Genomic DNA, 22647 nt, shown 5'->3' on the forward strand with positions numbered 1-22647 from the left:
TTTAACCCCGTGATCACCCCCCGTCGCCAGTGTCACTAAGGCTGGGTTCACATTGCAGCGGTTTATGAGAACGGATGTGATTCGCACCGCACTGCAGTGCAAATCACATCCGATCTCTGTGCGATTCGAGTTCAGCCATTCGCCGCACCCGCCGCAAATTCGCACGGGACCCTTTTTTTGGCCCGCAGCAGAATCGGATCGCATGGGTGTTCACACCATGCGATCCGAGTTTGCAGATCGCACTGCGATATGCGAACTGATCTGGGGGTGTCAGTAACATTTCACTGACACTCCCAGCAGTTCGCATAGGGCAGTGTGAACTGCCGCCGGGAGGCATGCGATGCGGGAACCCGCCGCGCATTCGTGGCGTTCCCGCATCGCTCCAGTGTGAACCCAGCCTAATAAGCGATCGTTTTTCTGATCGCTGTATTAGTGTCACAGGTGACGCTAGTTAGGCAGGTAGGTATTTAGGTTCGCTGCAGCTTTTTATAGCGCCAGGGACCCCCATATACTACCGCATAAAGCCCCCTGATTGCCCCCTAGTTAACCCTTTCACCAGTGATCACCATATAACTGTTACAGGTGACGCTGGTTGGTTAGTTATTTTTTTATAGTTTCAGGGCACCCGCCATTTATTACCTAGTCTCACTAGTGTACCCCTAAATTTAGGGGTGTCTACTTTCCAAAATGGGGTCATTTGGGGGGGGTTTGTGCCATCTTGGCATTTTATGGCCTTCAAAACTGTAACGCCCTTAGAAAGCCTGAAGGCGGTGCTTGGTTTTCGGGGCCCCGTACGCGGCTAGGCTCCCAAAAAGTCCCACATATGTGGTATCCCCATACTCAGGAGAAGCAGCAGAATTTATTTTGGGGTGTCATTTCACATATGCCCATGGCATGCGTGAGCAATATATCATTTAGTGACAACTTTGTGAAAAAAAAAAAAAAAAAAAAAAAGTTTGTAATTTTCCCGCAACTTGTGGCAAAATATAAAATATTCCATGGACTCAACATGCCTCTCAGCAAATAGCTTGGGGTGTCTACTTTCTAAAATGGGGTCATTTGTGGGGGTTTTGTGCCATCTTGGCATTTTATGGCCTTCAAAACTGTAATAGGTAGTGAGGAGTGAAATCAAAAAATTACGCCCTTAGAAAGCCTGAAGGCGGTGCTTGGTTTTCGGGGCCCCGTACGCGGCTAGGCTCCCAAAAAGTCCCACATATGTGGTATCCCCGTACTCAGGAGAAGCAGCAGAATTTATTTTGGGGTGTCATTTCACATATGCCCATGGCATGCATGAGCAATATATCATTTAGTGACAACTTTGTTAAAAAAAAAAAAAAAAAAAAAAAAGTTTGTAATTTTCCCGCAACTTGTGGCAAAATATAAAATATTCCATAAACTCAACATGCCTCTCAGCAAATAGCTTGGGGTGTCTACTTTCTAAAATGGGGTCATTTGTGGGGGTTTTGTGCCATCTTGGCATTTTATGGCCTTCAAAACTGTAATAGGTAGTGAGAAGTGAACTCAAAAATTTACGCCCTTAGAAAGCCTGAAGGCGGTGCTTGGTTTTCGGGGCCCCGTACGCGGCTAGGCTCCCAAAAAGTCCCACATATGTGGTATCCCCATACTCAGGAGAAGCAGCAGAATTTATTTTGGGGTGTCATTTCACATACGCCCATAGCATGTGTGAGCAATATATCATTTAGTGACAACTTTGTGTAAAAAAAAAAAAAAATTTTTTTTTTTGTCATTATTCAATCGCTTGAGGCAAAAAAATAAAATATTCAATGGGCTCAACATGCCTCTTATCAATTTCCTTAGGGGGTCTACTTTCCAAAATGGGGTCATTTGGGGGGGTTTTGTACTGCCCTGCCATTTTAGCACCTCAAGAAATGAGATAGGCAGTCGTAAACTAAAAGCTGCGTAAATTCCAGAAAACGTACCTTAGTTTGTAGATGTGACAACTTTTGCGCAAACCAATAAATATACAATTATTGACTTTTTTTTTACCAAAGACATGTGGCTGAATACATTTTGGCCTAAATGTATGACTAAAATTGAGTTTATTGGATTTTTCTAATAACAAAAAGTAGAAAATATCATTTTTTTTCAAAATTTGCGGTCTTTTTACGTTTATATCGCAAAAAATAAAAATCGCAGAGGCAATCAAATACCATCAAAAGAAAGCTCTATTTGTGGGAAGAAAAGGACGCAAATTTTGTTTGGGTACAACATTGCATGACCGCGCAATTACCAGTTAAAGCAGCGCAGTGCCAAAGTGTAAAAAGACCTCTGGTCATTTACCAGCAAAATGGTCCGGTCTGAAAGTGGTTAAACACCTGTAATCGTCATAATGTGCAAAGGCACATTGAATAAAATAGAAGTGCTTCTACAGGCAGATAAAAAAATCATCAAACGCCTGTAGATTCAGAGTTTTTTAGTGCCAATGTGCTTGGTGCCAGCCTAAGCCTATGTTTCTTTTGATCTGATACAGTCTGACGTCCTATTACCTTATGTCTGCAGTAGAATTATTTTAACCAGGTGTGCCAGAGGGACGGAGACTGTTCTGGAGGTTGAGAGGCAGAACATAGAACCTAAAATTATCAAGCATTTCTTACGGGGGTGGCGCTACATTATTGTTTTTGTAAATTTAAGTTTGTCTGAAGCTGCAGTTTGGCTCAGACTAATTATGTCAAAGTTCTGGTTTCTGTATTAGTTCAGCTGGGTTGTGCTAGTTTCCACTTGGCCGCGGGTATCGCTGTCACCACCGGTAAGTGTTGGAAATGCAACAGGCTGAATGCATTGGCTACCCCTTTTACTCAAAAATAGCCCAGTGGGAGTGGTCCACCCGCTGTGCATTCTGGGTAAGGGTACCTAAGGTACAGGCGCCATATTTTTGGGGTTGTTATCCCGACCTCATGGCCCTCCTGGCCTGAGGTGTGTGCTGCCTTTCTCTATGTCGCGGGCCGGCTTTGTAACTGAAAGGGTGGGCCCAAAATTCTTGGGGCCTACCGATCCAGGGGTGGTCCTGTGCTGTCTTGCTTGCAGGGAGGAGCCAAGCAACTGGAGAATCCAGGGGAGGAATTTTTCAGGAGAGGACCGAGCAACAAGGCTGGTGTCTCTCAAAGAGCCTGGAGACCCAGTTGGAGGACGCATCGCAGGTCACCTACCACCAACACCGGACTGGCTGAAAGAAACTGGTACTGTGTGACAGTTCTTTAATTTCTCAACAAGCTGGTGGCTGTACCTTCCTGTGGCAGAGTATTGCACAAAGATTCCGTTATACTGACAAGTCTGTGGCAGAGACTTTTGTTCGAGCATCTCACCGGCTGCTAGGTCAGTGAAAGAGAGAGGCCTATCCGGTGGTTGCTAGATCCAACCTGTGGAAGCTGTTTATCCTCTGGATCAAGGAAATACCTCTAACCTGCAATTACAAGGTACTTGAATCCCCCTTAACCCTCTATTGCAAAAACTTCATGTTCTTTCAAATAAATCTTTGGAAAAAGGACTAAGTGTCAGAGCTAACATTCTTTAATCCACTTTACAACGGGACCCCTAAGACGGACACACTGAGCAGGTGAGGTAATGGTAAGCCCAAAGAAAACCAGCAGCTCCTTCGGGGGTTATTGCTACATGTGGGGGTTAAGTCCGGATTTGCCGTTACCTCTCGCAACTCAAGAGAGACCATGCATGTGTCTAAACAATCAGAGTGAAGGATCTGTTTGTTGTCAAAATGTTCCGAATGCCAGGAATGCAGACTGCTATAGGACCCAGGATATTCCCTGGGGGTACCACTACAAGTGTCAGATTGCCTGGAACATTATTGACGGACACTGGAATTCACCTGAAACCTCAAGGGCGTTTCATGCTGTACACAACAGGAGATGTCAAGGCCTTGGGCATGTTGTGTAACAGGTGCAAGGGACTGGTTGCAAACCCCCATCCATTTGTTCAATGCCTACACTGCGGGGAGTACCTCATCACAGTAGAGCAAACCCACCATGCCACCCTGTACCTACCAGATGGATTGGGCCAAGGGCATCGCCACTGAGGAGACCACTACATTCACTCCTACGGTCGGGCCTACGTTCTCAAAGCCTGCTACACCGGGCGTTCCTGAGGGAGATAATGCTGTTACTGCCATCGGAGGAACAACAGTGGACATTGCTGAAGCCACCACTTCTACCACTATCCACTTCACTGCACTAGCCCAAAGGAAGGGGGGATAAGTGAAAGCCTCCTGTGGTCATGGTCGAGGCCCACCTCAGAGATTGCCTGAACCGGATCCAGAGATCACTCCAGAGGAATCCACGACAGGAACGGGTGAGAAATCTGGGAAAAATGTAGATAGAGGGACTGTGTGTAAATATGTACCCACAGAGGAGTTGCGGGACTCTGAAAATAGACTCTCTTTCTGATGTATCTGGAGATGATTACCTTTTTGAGACTATGTCCCAGGAGATGCTGTGGGCAAATGTTGATGATGTTGCCTCAGCGTGTGGCTGGGTTCACACTGCTGCGATGCGGGAACGCAGCGAATCTAGTGCGGGTTCCCTCATCGCATGCCTCACACTGCCCTATGCGAACTGCTGGGAGTGTCAGTGAAAAGTTAATGACACCTCCAAATCAGTTTGCATATTGCAGTGCGATCTGCAAACTCAGACAGGAATCGGATTGCATGGTGTGAACCCCCTTGTGATCCCATTCTGATGCGGACCAAAAAAAGGGTCCTGTACGAGTTTGGGCCGGATGCGATGCGAATTCAGCCATACTATCTGTATGGCTGAAATCGCATCGCACAGAGATCGCATGTGATTTGCAGTGTGGTGCAAATCACATCCGATCTCGTACACCGCAGCAGTGTGAACCCAGCCTGTAACATAATAAATAATAAAAGAAAGCACTTGAATCCACTCAAAGATCTAATTCAATTTAAAGGATAATTCCGTCAATATGATGGGCTTCCTTCCCAGGAGCAAAAACGTATTATAGAAGCAAACAATGAGGGAGAATGTGAGACCATAGCGGACACAAGAAAGCTCAAAAATATAATAAATGAAAAAATGGTAAACTTTATTAGAAAATTCACGCAAACATCTTTTTTTTTAATTCTTTATTTATAGGATTTTCCAAAATTTACAAAAAACCACGATTCATATATAAACTATTTCACATATTAAATACAACATCATTTCTTATACAGGTTATCTTCCTATTCCCTCCCCCCCCCCCCCTTCCCACCCCTCCCTCACTCGATCCTACTCCATGGGACTCCTTTTAACTAGCTTTCAATCCTCTTCAGATAGCTTTCAGTTTTACCAAACAATACCCAAAGACGCCATTTATTTTGGTACCTTTCCTCCAAGTTATCCAGTTTGTACATTGACTCTTCTATGATTCGAGTCTTTTCTAACCTATCTGCCCACTCCCTCATTGAGGGCGGGTCAGCTCTTTTCCATCTAAGCGGTATCAATGATTTAGCAGCATTTAATAAAGAGGGTATCAAGGAATACGCATACTCCTTCTCTCCTTTTTCTATATCATGAAACAAACATACCCATGGATCCCTCCTAATCCTTTCCCCTGTTATTTCAAAAATAGTTTCTATTACTTTATCCCAAAATATCTGTATCCTAGGGCACAGCCACCATATGTGGGCAAAAGACCCCTCCCCCATGCAGCCTCTCCAGCATAGCCGGGGGGTCGCACTGCATATTTTATTTCCTTGTTGTGGGGTTATGTACCATCTTGTTAAAAGTTTATAGGACATCTCTCGTGTTTGCGAATCTACGGTAACCGAGTAGGTTCGTCTAATTATCCTATTTCTATGGCCATCATCACCTAAGGACCCGATTTCGTTTTCCCATTTTTCTAAATAGGGAGGGTAATTTTGCTCTATTCTTTCTATTAGAATTTTATAAAATTTTGAGATTCTTTTTTGAAGGCACTGTCGGTTCACTAATAGCTTCTCCAACGGTCTAAGTTGTTCCATACCCCGTAGTGGCTGTGGTAAAGACTGAATAAAATAATATAATTGAAAATATCTCCATTTGTCTAATGGTTTATGTCCCCATTTCCCTATAATTTCTTCATATGTGCACATCCTATTACCTTCCATCACCTCCTGTATTTTAATATTATCTTTCTTAACCCAGCTACTATAATATAAATATTCCTCTTGACCTGGGATAAAGAATTTAGTGTCCAGTAGTGGCATTAGTGGTGAGTTGTGTTCCCAGTTATGTCGTTTGTTTATTGTGTCCCATATCTGAAATAAATTTTTTGTGAGTGTGCTTGTGTTAGGGCCTAATTCTCTGTGTTTTGCAGGTATCCATACTATTTCCCCTAAATCCCTTCTACTTAACTTAATTTCTAATTCAGCCCAGTCCTTACCCTTTTTATTATAAATCCAGTCCGGTATTCGAGAGATTGCTATAGCCTCATAATACTTTTGGAGATCCGGCATTGCCAACCCTCCCCTTTCTTTACTTCTGATCAGGGTATTCCGAGCCACCCTTGCCGCTTTTTTTTTCCATATAAATCTGTTAATCAAGATTTTTAATTTATTTAAATAAACCTGTGGTAACACTATTGGGATCATTTGGCATGTATAGGAAAAGATTGGTAAAATAAACATTTTAACTACGTTTATTCTACCTGTCCATGATAGAGCTTTATATTGACACCTTTCCAAATTCTGTTTAATTTTATTTAATAAGGGTATATAATTGGCCTCAAACAGATCACTCACCTCTGCTGTCAGCCTTATTCCCAAGTAGACCAATTCCCTCCCACACCATCTAAAGGGGAATTTAGACCGAAGACGGCTCTGCTCTGTTATAGAAATATTCAGATTCAGAATTTCGGATTTAGATGTATTAACCTTGAAGTTAGAGACCTTCCCATAACTTGATAGTTCTTCCATTAGTGCTGGTATGGAAGACCCAGGGTTGGAAATATAGAGCAAAAGGTCGTCGGCAAACGCCGCAACCTTGAACTCCCTGTCAGCAGCCCTTATCCCATAAATGTTTGAATTTATCCTAATGGCCCTCAACAGAGGTTCTAGTGACAGTATAAATAATAATGGGGATAGCGGGCAGCCCTGTCTTGTCCCATTGAATAACTCAAGGGGGCAGGACAGGGCCCCGTTTATTCTTATTCTAGCTTTAGGGTGGGTATAAAGGGCGTCTACCCAACCCCTCATACGGTCCCCCACTCCATACCTTTCCAGAACCTCAAACAAGAACCTCCACCCCACTCGGTCAAATGCCTTTTCCGCGTCTATTGACATGAGCACCGCAGGGGTGCCCCGTCTTACCGCTTCTTGGCATAACATAATGGTCTTTAATGTGTTATCCCGACCCTCTCTCCCCTCAATAAATCCAACCTGATCCTGCAATATCCATTCTGGCACATGTGGTCCCAATCTCTCTGCAATAATTTTTGCAAACAATTTAATGTCTGAATTTAATAAAGAAATTGGCCTATAGCTTTCTACTGCCGCCGGGTCTTTTCCCTCTTTTAAGATCAGGACCACATGTGTCAGAAGTGTTTCTTCACGAAATGCTTGACCCTTCCCCACTGCATTAAAATAGTCGCATAATCTTGGGACTAGCTGTTTTTGGAATTGTTTATAGTAGGAGATCGGGAAACCATCGGGCCCCGGGCACCCTCCTTTAGCTGTATTTTTGATCGCCCTCTCAACCTCCGCCCTTGTTATTGGGGTTTCTAATGCTTCCATTTCTAATTGCCTGGCCCTGGGGATATCTAACTGATTCAGATATTCCTTTATTCCCTCCTCTACTTGATTCTCACCCTTATCCTGTTGCCCGATATTATATAGGCCCTGATAATATGTGAAGAATGTGTTAACAATATCGTCTGGCATATTTTGTAAGTCCCCCGCAGCATTTCTTACGTTTGGAATGAAAGTTCTATTTTTCTTTTCCTTCACCCTCCTAGCCAGCCATTTACCTGATTTATTCCCCCATTGGTACCTTTCTCTTCCCAAAATATGATAGATCGATCTCCTATTCTGCTCTAAGCAATCATCTAACTCACGTTTTTTTGTTATTAAATCTTGGGTGTCCTGAAGCCCCCATGGTCTCCCCAACTGTTCCAATCTCTGAATTTCCTCGTATAATAGGGATTTCTTCTTCTCCCTCTCTCTCTTTTTCCCTGCACCAATCCCTATTAATATGCCTCTTATAACTGCCTTGTGCGCTTCCCATAATACAGGGCTAGATGTTTCCGGGATGTCATTCAGACTAAAGAATTGTATAATCTCCTGCTCAATCCTTTCTGCTGTATCTTTGTCCTGTAATAGAGATTCATTCAGTCTCCAATTCGTCCTCGGTCCATGGTCCCCCCCGATCTCCAACTGAATCAGCACAGGAGCATGATCTGAAACAGTTCTTATCTTTATTTCAGCCTTCTTAAGTGCCCTTAAAAATGAATGCTCCAGGAAGATATAATCTATACGGGAAAAGGAACCATGGACCGAGGAAAAACATGTATAATCCCTATCTTTAGGGTGCAGTGTTCTCCAAGTATCATATAATTGGTATGCAGTTAATACTCTTGAAAATGACCTCAGTTTATGTTCAGATATCCTAGGCCCCACCCCTGTAGTATCTATTTTGGGGTTCATGCTCCAATTGAAATCACCTGCCAAAATTAATTTCCCTTCTTTAAAATCTTCTATTTTATTCAAAACTTTCTTCACGAATCGACCCGTATTCTTGTTTGGGGCATAGATATTAACAATTGTACATTTAGAATTAAACAGCATACCTTTTAGGCATAGGTAACGACCCTCCGGATCCACCAGTCGCTCTTCTAGGTTAAATCTTATTGTTCTACTGAACCCTATTGCAACCCCTCTCGAGAAGGGGGATGGGGAATCCCCGTAGAACCACACCGGGTAATTGGCCGAATTCAGTCTAACCCCAGAAGTGCATGTTATATGCGTCTCCTGCAAACACACTATATTTGCGTCCATATATTGCAGTTCGTCATTTACCCGGAATCTTTTCCTTTTTGAATTTAAACCCCTTACATTATACGTAACAACATTAAGGACTACCATACCTCTCTACTGGGATAATTCCCCTCCCTATTTTTTTCTCTTTTTTTTTTTCCTTTTCTTTCCTTCCCTTCTTTCTTTCCCTTTCTTCTTTCTTTTTTCCTTTCCTCCTAAGCGTCTAGTGGATCCAGTGGTGCCCGTACCTGCTAGTCCCATGGGAGGACCGAGTGAGAGCCCAAAAAAGCAACCGAAAACCACCCCCCTCCCTTTCCCTCCCTCCCTCCATCTCCCCTCCCAGAACCCCCTTTGTCCTATAACGGAACGTCTCGTGAGACTGGGTAGGACACCCCCCTTCCCGTTAAGCCTATGGCATTGGTGGGCCGCTGTTTGTGTTCGCCTCACCCCCATAGTATCCCTGGAGCTTGAACCTTAAACTGCCCAAGACTCCTCTCGCCTACCCTCCCTCCCTCCCCCCAATTCCCCCCCCTCACCCCTCAACTCTCAGTGCAAATTCATCAGTTCAGCTCAATTCCAGTAATCTACTTTCGACTCCCCCTGATTGGTCGGCCCTGCCCTTTCCTCCCCCGGGTACTATTCCCTTCCGCCCCTAATACATCTTCACTACTCCATTCTATCTGAGGGGCAGGGATTATACCTAACTGTTCACAAAATTCTGGGAGGTCTTCAGGGTAGCGCAGAACTGCAGATCGTCCCTCTTTCTTTCCTATGAGGCATGCAGGAAATCCCCATTGATATGGGATGTCCGCCGCTCTCAGCAGTTCAGTAAGTGGTTTTAAGCATCTCCTCCTTCCCAATGTCTCACCCGCTAAATCAGGGTAGATCTGCAGTTCCGTGCCCTCATGGACCACCCCAGACTGTGTTCTCCCTCTTCTCATTACCTGCATTTTTTCTACTACATTGTGAAATCTCACTATAACGTCTCGAGGTGCTTCTGTTCTAATCCCCCGGGGTAGAGTCATTCTATGTATTCTATCAATTTTCAAAGGGGCTGTGACTTCCTTATCTAATAAAGGGTTAAAAATCTGTTGAGCTATCTCGCCCAGAGCCGACCCACCATATGACTCGGGGAGACCTTTTATCCGTATATTCTTTCTCCTACTTCTATTTTCTTGGTCCTCCAGCTTATATCTAATTGCTCTATTTGATTTCCGGAGAGCTGTTATCTGCTCTAAGATTCCCTCCATCTTAATCTCTTGAGACTCAACTCTGTTTTCTAACTCCTCAACTCTCCCCAATACCAAACCTATATCACTTCTTATTGTTGCGATATCTGCCCTTAGGGAGATCTCCATTCTCGAGAACATCTCAGAGAGCATCTCCCTGATTTGTGGGGGTTGGAGGGTTTCTCTATGGCTATCCGGAATCATTTCTTCTGTCTCCCTGTTAACCACCTCCCCCTCCCCTCGGGAATTATTCTGGTCTATTTCTACATTCTGTAAATTTACCCCGCTTTTTTTTTTAATCTCGCTTGACTTACTCGTGGTATTTTTTACCCCCCTTCCCTCTTCCCCCCTCTGTCTACTTGGGCCTGGGCGAATAGATTTATCTGTTCTGGGGCTGTCAGTCCCTTCATCCTCTCTTATACTAGAGTTTGCAGCTAAATATTTTTGGATCCCGACCGGACTTGTAGCCGGGGTGACTGTCTTGTTTACTTTACTTGTCTTTCCCCTCATTTTGACAGGGTTGGAGACCCTCCTCCCTTTATCTAACGCTCGCCAGATATTCCTTTTTACTATCAGCCCCACTTCCCACTCTTCCCTCCTACCTTCAACCTAATCCAGTATACCTGCGTCCGAACCACTAAAGATCCCCCAAAGGCCCAAGATCACCCGTCATAAGATACAATTAAATCAAGAATAACAGTATCAACGGCTGCCTTATTCTAAAAAAAAGAAAAAAGACAAAAAGGGAGGGGGGGATGGGACCTAGTTCAGCTGCTTTCCATGCCGTGGAAAGATCCTCTATCAAGGACCATGCTGTTAATGGTATACCGAAAATGTAATAGGCTATACGGTGAGAAGTTGTTGATAGTGATATTATTACAGCTGTTAAGCTGAATTCATCTTACTTTGATAGCAGCTTTTCCCCCCCAAAAAGACACAAAAAAAAAATAAAAAAAAAAATAAAACCAAAAAACAAAGATATGTCCGGTCCTACAGCTATTACATGGAGACAATCAAAAACAGTCAAAACCGTCACACAGCCAGAAAAGGTTTTTAAGTGGGTCTTTCTTTGATAACAAGTTCTCCCACCCCAAAATCAAAAAAAGACGAAAAACATGTATCCAGTCCTTTAACTGTTAAATAGAGGCAAACTACTCGGACCCACAGCCAGAAGAGGTTTTAGATAAGTTTTTCCTGCAAAAGAAACTCTTGCGTCAGATAACCAAGCATCAGAATATATCCAACCTCCTTTGTTCACAGCAGCGCACACTTCATCCTTAAATTATATGCATAAAAGTTCAGATGTAATTTCAACTAGAAAAAGGAAGGGGTCTGGCAGCTAAAGCGAGTTTCCATCAGCAAGCAAATTGTTTTTCTTCCTTTTATTATGGCTTTAGATAGGTTTTTCCTGCAAAAGAAACTCCTGTGTCAGATAACCAAGCGTCGGAGTATATCCAACCTCCTATGTTCACCGCAGCGCACACTTCATCCTTAGATTATATGGATAAAAGTTCAGTTGTAATTTTGTATAAAAAAAAAAAAAAAAAAAAAAAAAAAAAAGGAAGGGGTCTGGCAGCTAAAGCGAGTTTCCATCAGCCAGCGAATTATTTTTCTTCCTTTTACCGCAGCGCTCACTTCATCCTTAAATTGTATGCATACAAATTCAGTTGTAATTTTGTATTCAACTAGAGAAGGGAAGGGATCTGGCAGCTACAGCAGATTTCCATCAGCAAGCAAATTATATTTTTTTTTTTTCCTTTTATTATTGCTTCCCCTTCTCCTCTCCTTCTCATCTCCACTCACATTTCAGTCCTTTAAGTGTTAAAAGGAGGCAAACTACACGGTCACACAACCAGAAGAGGTTTTAGATAAGTTTTTCCTGCAAAAGAAACTCTTGCGTCAGATAACCAAGCATCAGAATATATCCAACCTCCTTTGTTCACAGCAGCGCACACTTCATCCTTAAATTATATGCATGAAAGTTCAGTTGTAATTTCAACTAGAAAAAGGAAGGGGTCTGGCAGCTAAAGCGAGTTTCCATCAGCAAGCAAATTATTTTTCTTCCTTTTATTATGGCTTCCCCTTCTCCTCTCCACTCACATTTATAGCAGCGGCACATTTAGAATATGCAAAGAGACACTGTCCTTCAAAGATAGACCTTAGGTGGCAGCCTTCTTATATCATTAAAAGGGAGGGAGGGGAGATACTCACAGGTAAGCCCGAGCTATAACCAGGGGGACAGAACTCTTCCTATCGGGTATAGTGTCTTTGAACCACCTCCAGCTTTGGGCTGCCTCCCTCCCCTTCAGGCCGCTTGTCTTACCGCTGTCATCGTAGACCGACCGCCAAGCGCCGACATGCGCAGACACAGATCCCTGGATAAACGGCTCCTCTCCTGACACCCAATTTCAGATGCAGCTGTCTGTCTGTCTGCCGATCAAAGGGCCTTCCTCATCGAAAGGTGAGCATCCATCCGATCCTCCGCCGGTTCGCCGAGAGAGAGGTAGCTGTCCGCCTATGCCTAGATCGCGGAGGCCGCCGCGGCGAGATTCGAATCCCGCGGCGTTGCTGGAGCTCTCCGCGGGCCAGGGAAGTCACGCCCAGCCCCGCATCAACGAGAGCGTAGTGAGAGGGAGAGAGAGTGGGGATCTCGGGAGATCAGCGTATAGCGGCTCCTACGTCATGACGCCGCCTCCAACCTCTCTCACGCAAACATCTTAAACGATAAAGAGAGACTCCACAGGTGAATCGCCCATCAAAACCTGTGGGATCCTGTCTATGACAATATCAAATATACACAGGTGAAATAAATGGCTGTAGAAAAATGTCTAAAAAAAAGAACAAAAAAAAAAAAGACGTGGTATAAAAACAATGCTAAATACTGTTATTAAAGATGTGGGGTCATCCCCTCCTATGTTCTCTCCCGCCTTCCCTATAGACCCAGCCGAAGCTGATAATAGATGAATTTGGGCCAGGCAAAAAATGCACACAGTTCTATCAAAAAATATCCTTTTTGTAAGCCGTATCAGGCTCAATGAACGTGCGATCAGGAATAAGTTCCATAGATTGTGGCATATAATGTATAAAGTCAGGGATTCAAATGATCAGGCATATGTCCGTAGCTGTAACAAATTTACCTGAAAGTGCAAGTATCGTCCATCATCTGGTGGTGCAGTCATATAGGATAACAGAGACCCAATGTGTGCCGCTGGTGTCGCGCTCTTCTTGGTCGAATATACAATGCTCACTGCTATGACTTCAATGGAGATCCTGGCGGAACGATACCGCTATTAGCTCAGACACCATCCAGAGACAAACGAGCAGATTCCGAGTGGAGCGGAGCAGTTGCAGGTCACACAAAAGTTATGCAGCATGGATCTCATGGATCACACATCCTGAGTCTATCCACGTCACAGGTGAACTCAGAAGGAGCGAGTCTCCGTTGGTATCCAGCAGCGGGAGCTCTGAGTAGAGAATGCACCAATCTAGTGAGGACTGAACAGAAAGTCTCTATGCAAATGCCCAAAACGGCTGTAAAGATGGGGGATCATGCGGGGGGGTGCACAGGAGGGGATGACAGCAGCATTAGACCACGCTAGGTCAATGCGTTTCATGCCCTCAAATGGCACTTCAACTGGACAAGGTACAGAGGGGCAATCGTCACTTAATATAGGGTCAAATAACCAGTCACAGAAGTGCCCCTGTAACAGTGAATTTTTGATTCTGCGCCATCTTGTGGATGGATAAAAATACTGCAACCAAAATTTGTAATTAAGCTAATAGTGGATGCAAACTGATAAATCTATACTCATATATAATAATACATTATATATTAGGCCACCAGAGGTCAAAAATAGAAGGTTAAAATAGACAAATAGGTACACTAAAAGTATCTGGATTAAGATCTACAGGAAATAAAGTATATTGCCAGATATTATAACTCTTATGTCATACCAACACAGGTGTACACAACTGTGGGGCTATGAAAAATGCAAAGAGTACAGATTCTCATACTTATGTTTCCAGAAAGATCTTCAGGCTCAGCTCTGCATTAAGGCCTAGTGGCTGCAGAGTTTGGAGCCTGAAGATCCATCTCTTTTCATGTCTCAATAAAATGGTATTGAAGTCCTCCCTGCGTTGGGATATGTTAAGGGCAAAAAAGCCCTTTACAGTTAATCTCTGGGGGTTACCATGATGAACATCAATGAAGTGTTGTGCTATAGGAGTTTCCTCTTCCAGACGGATACTTTTTAAGTGCTCCGCAAATCGTATCCTCAGTTGGCGTTTGGTTTTTCCAACATAAAGTTTACGACAGGGGCACTCCAAAATGTAGAGCTCCCTTGTAGTGCTACAATTAATGAAAGTTTTTGTTACATATTCATTAGTAGATCACGGAAAGTGGCAGTTCTGTCGACAAATTTACATGTACCGCAATGTCCACAGGAGAACATGCCCTTTATCTTTGGCATTTCCGTGAGCCAGTTTCTACTGATGGGACGTTTATACTCAGACTCAACAAGACCATCTTTAAGGTTTCTAGCTCGTTTGGCTGTCAGATGAGGTCTCTCTCCCACTATAGTTTTCAGGGTTTTGGATCTAGTAAGGATGTGCCAATGATTGGTCAAGATGGCACGTATCTTAGGCCATTGGATCCCAAAGGGGGTAATGAATCGTACTGGTTCATTAGACTTGCTTTTCCTAAACTTAGTTGTCCCCAAGAGGTCAGATCTCTAGATCTCTTTCTGACGATCATTTTAGCTCTTTTTAAAGTGCGATGGGAGTATCCCCGTTCACGGAATCGCTGGTATTGAGATTCTGATTCACGGCAATTGTCTTCTTGGGTAGAGAAGTTCCTTCGAATTCTGAGAAAGTGGCTTATTGGAATCCCTTAAATCAAGGAACGCGGATGATGGCTATCGGCAAGGAGCATAGTATTGGCCGCAGTCTGTTTGCAGAAGGTTTGGGTGACCAATTTACCTTCTTCAATTCTAATGGATAGATCAAGGAAGGAAATTATCACAGGGTCTACCACATAAGTCAATTTAATGTTACGTGTATTAGTCCCAAGTTGCTCCATAAATGTCAGAAGTTCCAAATGGGTGCCGCACCAGACCATGAAAACATCATCGATGTACCGCAGCCAGATATGCACATGGCTGCGGTACATCGACAAGGCATACCCGGTGTCCTCCCACCATCCTAGATGGAGATAGGCATATGAAGGTGCCCACGGAGCTCCCATGGCCGTCCCTCTAAATTGCTGATAATAGTGGTCTGCGGACATAAAGTAATTGTGCTTAAGAGCCATCTCTAAAAGTTCCAAAATAAATTCATTTTGTGCCCCCATATTGGTGAAATGTTGTTCCAAGAAATGATGTACTGCCAGAATGCCCCACTCATGGGGAATGGAAGTATATAATGACTCTATGTCCACCTCCACGAGGAGGGCCCCTACGGGGACATCTAGATCCAAGATCTTATTGAGCACATCCCCTGTGTCTTGGACATATGAGGGGAGACTTTCAACCATTTCTTTTATGAGGAAATCAATGTACTTGCCAGTTTTCTCCAGAGGTCCCTTAATGGCAGACACAATCGGTCTGCCAGGGGAGTTTTTTATTTGTTTATGTATTTTAGGTGTAATATAAAATACTGGTACATTAAAGTCAATGACCTTAAGATATTCATACTCCTTCCTAGTAACAAGGGAAGATTCAAGGGCCCATAGCAATTTCTCATTAATGAGTACGACCCGTTCCCCAAAGGGGTTATGGTCCAGGCGTATATATGTAGAAGAATCAGACAAAAGTCGATGTACTTCCAACTCATACATCTCTGTGGATAACAATACCACGTTTCCTACCTTGTCACTAGGCTTGATGACCACTTGTGCAGACTTTCAAAGTTCCCTAAGTGCACAATGTTCATCCCGGGGAAGGTTGCCTGGGGCATCAACTTCCCAATCCACTTTGGCAAGGTCTTCTTGTATCAAATCAAGAAAAATGCCAAGTCGTTTGTTCTTTCTGAATTGGGGCAGCATGGAACGAATACGTGGCTTTATCCTCCATTCAGGGGTCTCAGGCATTTCATCATCGCTGGAGGGGGTTCTCCCTCCTCCAATAAGGATTCTAATTGATTAATTGCTACTTCAATATTGAGTTCATGGGTAGCATCTGATTTTGTAGATTTACCCATGTATAGAGATCTAAAGTGGACCTTTCTAAGGAACAGGTTAAGGTCCTTGTAGATTTCAAATTGGTCCATATTGGCAGAGGGAGAGAAAGAAAGACCCCTATTGAGAAGTGTTAAATGTCTCTTCTCAAGTTGAAAACTGGATAAATTTACAATTTTAAGATCACCAGCTCTGTAGTCTATAGACTTGGAAGTGCCTAACGGCGCTGGCTCTGGTTTCAGGTTATTGTGTGGTTCCCTTTCTGGATCTCGCTTCCCGTCTGTTGTATTTTGTTTCTTCCTTTGCCATGCGATCCTTCGCCGCCTGTTGTTTCTGCTTTGCCCTTCTTTAAAATTCCTTTGGTGGGGGGATTGTCCTCCAACTCCAGCAAATCTTTCTCCAAAAAAGACACTGAGTTTGTAGATTCTTCTTCACTATCAGAGGATGGGGCACTGGCTTTGGTACCCATCTGAGACGGAAATCTACGTTGGCGCGATGATTGCCCTGTGTAAGATTAAAAATCTCCCCACTAGCCCAATCATCTAGGTCTTGTTTAAACTTGCTCTGCTTAGTATTTTTAAGGGCCTGATACGGCTTACAAAAAGGACATTTTTGGATACCAGTGAGCGCTGTATATTCGACCAAGAAGAGCGTGACACTAGTGGCACACACTGGGTCTCTGTTATTCCCTATGACTGCACCACCAGATGGCGGATGATACTTGCACTTTCAGGTAAATTTGTTACAGCTATGGACATATATCTGATCTTTTGGATCCCTGACTTTATATATTATATTCCATAATCTATGGAACTTATTCCTGATTGCACGTTCATTGAGCCTGATACGGCTTACAAAAAGGACATTTTTTGATAGAACTGTGTGCATTTTTTCCCTGGCCCACATTCATCTATTTTCAGCTTCAGCTGGGTCTATAGGGAAGATGGGAGAGAACATAGGAGGGGATGACCCCACATCTTTAATAGCAGTGTTTAGCTTTGTTTTTATACCACGTCTTGTTTTTTTTTTTTCTGTTTTGATCCTTTTTTACACATTTTTCTACAGCTATTTATTTTACCTGTGTATATTTGGTATTGTCATAGAAAGGACCCCACAGGTTTTGATGGGCGATTAAAAAACAACCAGCAGGAGACAGCGCACTAATGAAACCTTGGTTTGAGAAAACATAAAAGTCATTTACGGAAAGATATATAAAAAAACGTGACAATGACATCTGATCCCTCCTGGGATCTAAACAGCAAAAGTCAGTCTATTGTAACAAAAAATCACAGTATGGATAGGCAGACTTTTAGCAATCAATCCTCGCCTGTAGTATGTGTTTGTGAAGCAACACATCTGCACTGCCGCCAACCTACTGAGGGTCAGGAAGTTGATAATCACATAATGTCCTCATCTAGAGAGGGAGGTTCAGCGGGGCTTGATGGAAAAACAATTCATAAAATGCAGATGAAAGGAACTCTGTTCCTAGAAACACTCACTGTCAGTGGAGAGAGGGAGGAGACAGATCGCTGCCACTCTGTGTCCTGCTCGAGCGTGTCAATCTGGTGGTTTGGGCTCTGAATGAGCAGTGTGGTGCATGCCGGGGGATGGAGTCCAGCTGGGGGACACAAGATGATGCTAGCTCCGAATGAGGAGCACAATGCTCGAGCCTGCGCGTGACGCCGCCAGCCTGTGCGGCCAATCACTACATAGACAGCTTCGTGCTGGAGGGGGTTGCCATGCCGACTATCAGTTTACATGTTCCGCATGCATGCGCTTTCTCAAAGCTGGAGCGGCATATGGCAACTGGGAAATAAAAGGCATTGGGTGTAACAACAGGGCGGGAAAAGAGGACTAGATCAAATTAACCCCTTCTAGGTAACTGAAGTTTGTTGTGTATACTTTATGTGAGTGAAGAGGGAAAACCTAATACATGAATAATCTGCTAAGGATTGCATTAGTATAAAGGTAGTGGAAACATATGCTGGTGATAATAATGGAATAAAATTAGGGAAAAAAATTATACCAATGAAAATAAAAGGGGAATGTAAAAATTAATAAAAATATGATAGTGAATAAATAATGATGAAATAGAATAAAATAAATATGAAAATAAAAATGAAAATAAAGATGGAAATGAGTTATGATAAATAAACAATGAAAATAATTGATAAAAAAATTGATTAAGAAATTGAAAAAAAAAAATTGTATGTACGTATTGTGTGGAGCTCATTTTGGGGACAATGCCATAATGGGTTCATATTAATCTCGAGGACAATAACGGACCTCCGGTAGTCAGTCCTATTTTCTGATGAACGGGATACTCTGTGAGGTTAAAATTCAGATCGGTGGAAGTGAATTGCATTGTATCTAGATAACCGCTGTCACTTGGTTATATTTAAAACATTGTTTTCTTCATTGAGGCCATCCGGCGAAAGGGAACCCATCAGGTATACCCAAAAATTTTCCCTCCGTCAAAGGAGGGAAAACCTTTCGTTGTCCGTCAGGGTCCCCTTTGGGATGGCCTCAATCGCTAACACCTCCATTTTCTTGAAGTCTCTATTGTGAAACTGACGAAAATGGCGCAGAATGCTATGTTTAATGCAGCCCTTTTTTGTCAAGTGACAATGTTCTCCCACTCTAACTCGCAAGGCCCATATAGTGCGACCTACATAGAGGAGACCGCAAGTACAGCATAAAACATAATTTACGTACTCCGTGGAGCACGTGATAAATTGTTTTATTTCAAAGGTTTTGCCCTTGGGTGTAGTAATAGTGGACTGACCATTTGGAATGGATTGGCAGGTTAAGCAACCCCTTTTGCGACATTGAAAGATCCCGTGTCTGTTATCAAAATACATCCTGATGTCATGAAATGTTTTATTGTGATTCTTATTGGATTTAGTTAGTTTGCTGGGAGCAATTATATTTTTTATTGTGCGGGATCGTCTAAAAGTAATTTGAGGTTTAAACGGGAGAGATGGCGCTAGAATTGGATCGAGCTTATTTTGGATATGTGCTTGTATTATGTGTTGAAAGTGGAGACAAACCTGACTGTGGTCATCTTGCTTGTGGACTTCTTGGAAGGCTTTTTAGTAGGAGAATGCTTGATTCTATGTTTTGTGAAGGCCTGTGTAATTAGGTCCTCAGGATACCCTTTTTCCCTAAAATTTTTTATCATGTATTGACCTTGTTGTATATAGTCCTTGGTCAAAGTGCAATTTCTATGTAACCTTTGCAATTGGCCACTAGAGATATTGTTCTTCCATACTGGGTGGTGGCAACTCTTGTAGTGGAGGTAGGAATTGCCAGACGTGGGATTGGTATGGTTGCTGGTGGTAACATTCTGCTTATCATGAGATAGGACAAGGTACAAAAAGACCAACCGATTCTGGTCTATGACGGATGTAAAAGATAGACCCATGCTATTGTCATTACAATAGGTGACAAAGGAGGAAAATAGCTCAACTCCACCACTCCAGATGAGCAGAATGTCCTCTATGTAGCGACCATAGAAAATGATGAACTCAGAGTAGGGGTTGTTCCTCGAGATCTTTTTTTATTCCCAAAAACCCATGGTGAGATTTGCATACACTGGAGCGAAACTGGCTCCCATGGCTGTGCCTTGGAGCTGAAGATAGAATTGGTCTAAAAAAGTGAAATAATTGTGTCTCAGACAAAACTATACTTAATAGTAGGAATTCTGTCTGTTTCGAGTTCATATCTTCATTTGTGCTTAGAAAATGTTGTACTGAGGCAAGCTCGACCTCATGGGGTATGGAGGTATAGAGGGAATTGACATCTAACGAGGCCCACATGTAATCATCAGACCATCTATAATTTTCCATAATTTCAATCACGTGACCTGAGTCTTTGATATATGAAGGAAGTTGTAGAACAAGAGGCTGTAGAATATGGTCTATATAAGCCGATAATCCACTGGTAAAACCATTGATGCTTGCCACAATAGGTCTTCCTGACGGATTAATCAAGGACTTATGGACCTTGGGAAGGTGGTAAAAATATGGAGTGCTGCATACTTTTGGAAGAAGGAAACCCTTTTCTTTCGAATTCAGCACTCCATCCTTGTAGGCTTTCTCAATCATGACAGTTAGATCGCGCTGATATGTATGAAGGGGGTCAGTGGTTAGTTTTTGATATGCTGTCGCATCTAACAGCAGACAATGGGCTTCACTAAGATGATCGCCCATGTCCTGTATCACCAAACTTCCCCCTTTATCAGCTTGTTTAATTATAATATCTTTGTTGGTGGTGAGGTCTGTGAGGGCCTGTTGTTCTAATTTATTTAAATTGGCCTGTTTCTTATTATTGGTGGTGTTACATAACTCTATGAGTTCTTTGTAAACAGCTTGATAAAAGGTTTCTATGTATGGTCCCTTTGATTGGGTGGGATTTAAAGTAGACAATGGTTTCAGATTTGCGTGTGCCACTGCTGGCCCCACAAAGGGATACTATGTCTGACTAACTATATTACTTTCACTCCACAAATCTTCCAAGATTTTTAGAATATCATCCTGGGAGGTTGTGGTTGTATGTACTTCGCTAACTTCTGATGTAAAATCACCTTTTTTGTTTGTGTTGGTAATGATTTTGGCATAGTGTCTTTTTAGGGTAAGGGACCGAACACATTTGTTCAGATCTTTAAATTTATTTGGCCCGGTGGATGGAGAAAAACTCAAACCTTTTTTCAATAAGGACAATTCATATGGGGTCAATGTATGGGATGATAGATTGAAAAATGTTATAGTGTCATCTTCTGTTGAATCTCTACCTGTTCCTTTTCGTTTTGCCTTGTATTTTCACCCTCCTCTGTGGCCTCTTCTAGTTTTCGTTTTCCTTTCGCAAACGTAACTCCCTTTGGAGATAAGACTAAAAAACCTTCCTCCAGGTTGGAGGGTATCTCTATGGTACTCTTTTTTTTGTCTTAGTTTCCTTATGGATACATGTCATCTCCCCAGATTTTGGGCGGGCCCCTTCTTTAATGTACTTATCTAAATCTTTTGCTAGGGGACAATATTTGTTCGATGTGGTTATGGAGAAAATGGGTAATGTGCAATTGTGTGCCTCGAGTTGCTCGGTTGAACGTATGGAGGCTGTGGGGATACTGGGCAGAGTATCACCTGTTGGAAGATCAGCTGTTGTATGAGTTGTATGACATACACCCTTTTTGGCCTCATGAATGATCGAATGTTCATTAAGGCCCTGTGGGGGTTCAGTGGCAATGCCTGCCTCAGTCCGGTACCCGTGTTTGCTAATGTTTGGTTGTTTGAGCCTACTGCTCTTGGGTCTATTGTTCTTTTTGTCATCCTGTATGCTTCAAGCATGGAGTACAGTGCTCCCTATCCCGCTCCCGTGCTTCGTCCTCCGGTGTTCTCATCTCCTCCAGACTCCGGGCCTCCGACACCGGCACAGGTCTATGGACACTGGCCGCCTGCTTCTCCCCAGAGCCCCTGGTATGGAGGATGGAGTCAGTGGGGTCCCCCGCCCGGGTATTTCCCCGGTCTGCCTCGAGGTGGGACTAAGCAGTATGGTCATCATGGAAGCCACGTGCAATCTGGAAATGGTTGTTATGGAAACAAAGGGCAGAAGAGAAAACAGAAAAAAGAACCAGTTTACACACATTACTGTGATACATGTGACAGAGGCTTTTGCAATCAAGAAAAGTATAATGAACATATCTCGCAACATGTAAAGTGCCGGGAAGCAGGCTGCAGTTTCAACGCACATGAGAAGCTGGTACAATTTCACTGGAAAAACATGCATGGACCTGGAGCAAAGCGAATTAAGCTTGACACAGCAGAAGAGATCGCCAAGTGGAGAGAAGAGAGAAGAAAAAACTACCCGACATTGCAGAACATTGCACGAAAACATCAGCTCCAGAAAGATTAGCAGATGATCAAAGCTCGCCACAGCGCCTAGAGGCGATTCAGTTCGCATTGTGCGCTATATAAGTATTTCATTCATTCATTCATTAGTGGTGGTAGAATTCTTTTCTCCACTAGTTCTATTGCTCTTATTATTTTTGATTCTATTTTTAGAGGCATTATATGGGGCCTCTCTTTTTTGGTTCGTGATAGCTCGATCGTCTTCAAAAGGGATCTTCTTCCCCGATTGGGACTGGATGTGATTTGTTGGGGAGGTTGCAATCCTCTTTTTCCATTCAAAAATATGGCCAGATCTATAATCCATGATGTCTCTGTCTAATTTGTTAGTTTTTTTTACAAATCATGACATCTTCATCTTTTTTA

General features: G+C 43.1%; 1 protein-coding gene and 1 long non-coding RNA gene across 2 annotated transcripts in view; one reads left to right on the plus strand and one right to left on the minus strand.

The window, feature by feature from the left end:
* LOC143981916 (uncharacterized) overlaps positions 1-18070 on the minus strand; it is a 34408-nt gene extending 16338 nt beyond the window's left edge. Inside the window, exon 1 of the long non-coding RNA XR_013274378.1 lies at positions 17878-18070. This is a non-coding gene — a long non-coding RNA (uncharacterized LOC143981916). The remainder of the gene's footprint in view (positions 1-17877) is intronic.
* A 3635-nt stretch (positions 18071-21705) lies between these two features.
* LOC143981915 (FMR1-interacting protein NUFIP1-like) lies at positions 21706-22288 on the plus strand. The gene has a single exon (XM_077480163.1). The coding sequence runs from the start codon at positions 21722-21724 to the stop codon at positions 22286-22288; it is 567 nt and encodes a 188-aa protein (XP_077336289.1). The 5' UTR covers positions 21706-21721.
* Positions 22289-22647: the final 359 nt, after the last annotated feature.

This window comes from Lithobates pipiens, unplaced genomic scaffold (assembly GCF_037356315.1).
Source record: "Lithobates pipiens isolate NorthernLeopardFrog02 unplaced genomic scaffold, aLitPip1_a1.2 Scaffold_16, whole genome shotgun sequence".
Lineage (NCBI taxonomy): Eukaryota > Metazoa > Chordata > Amphibia > Anura > Ranidae > Lithobates > Lithobates pipiens.

What these genes read in the sequence shown, in the direction of transcription:
- LOC143981915 (XM_077480163.1), top strand. Translation starts at nt 21,722, where the DNA reads ATGGAGTACAGTGCTCCCTATCCCGCTCCCGTGCTTCGTCCTCCGGTG.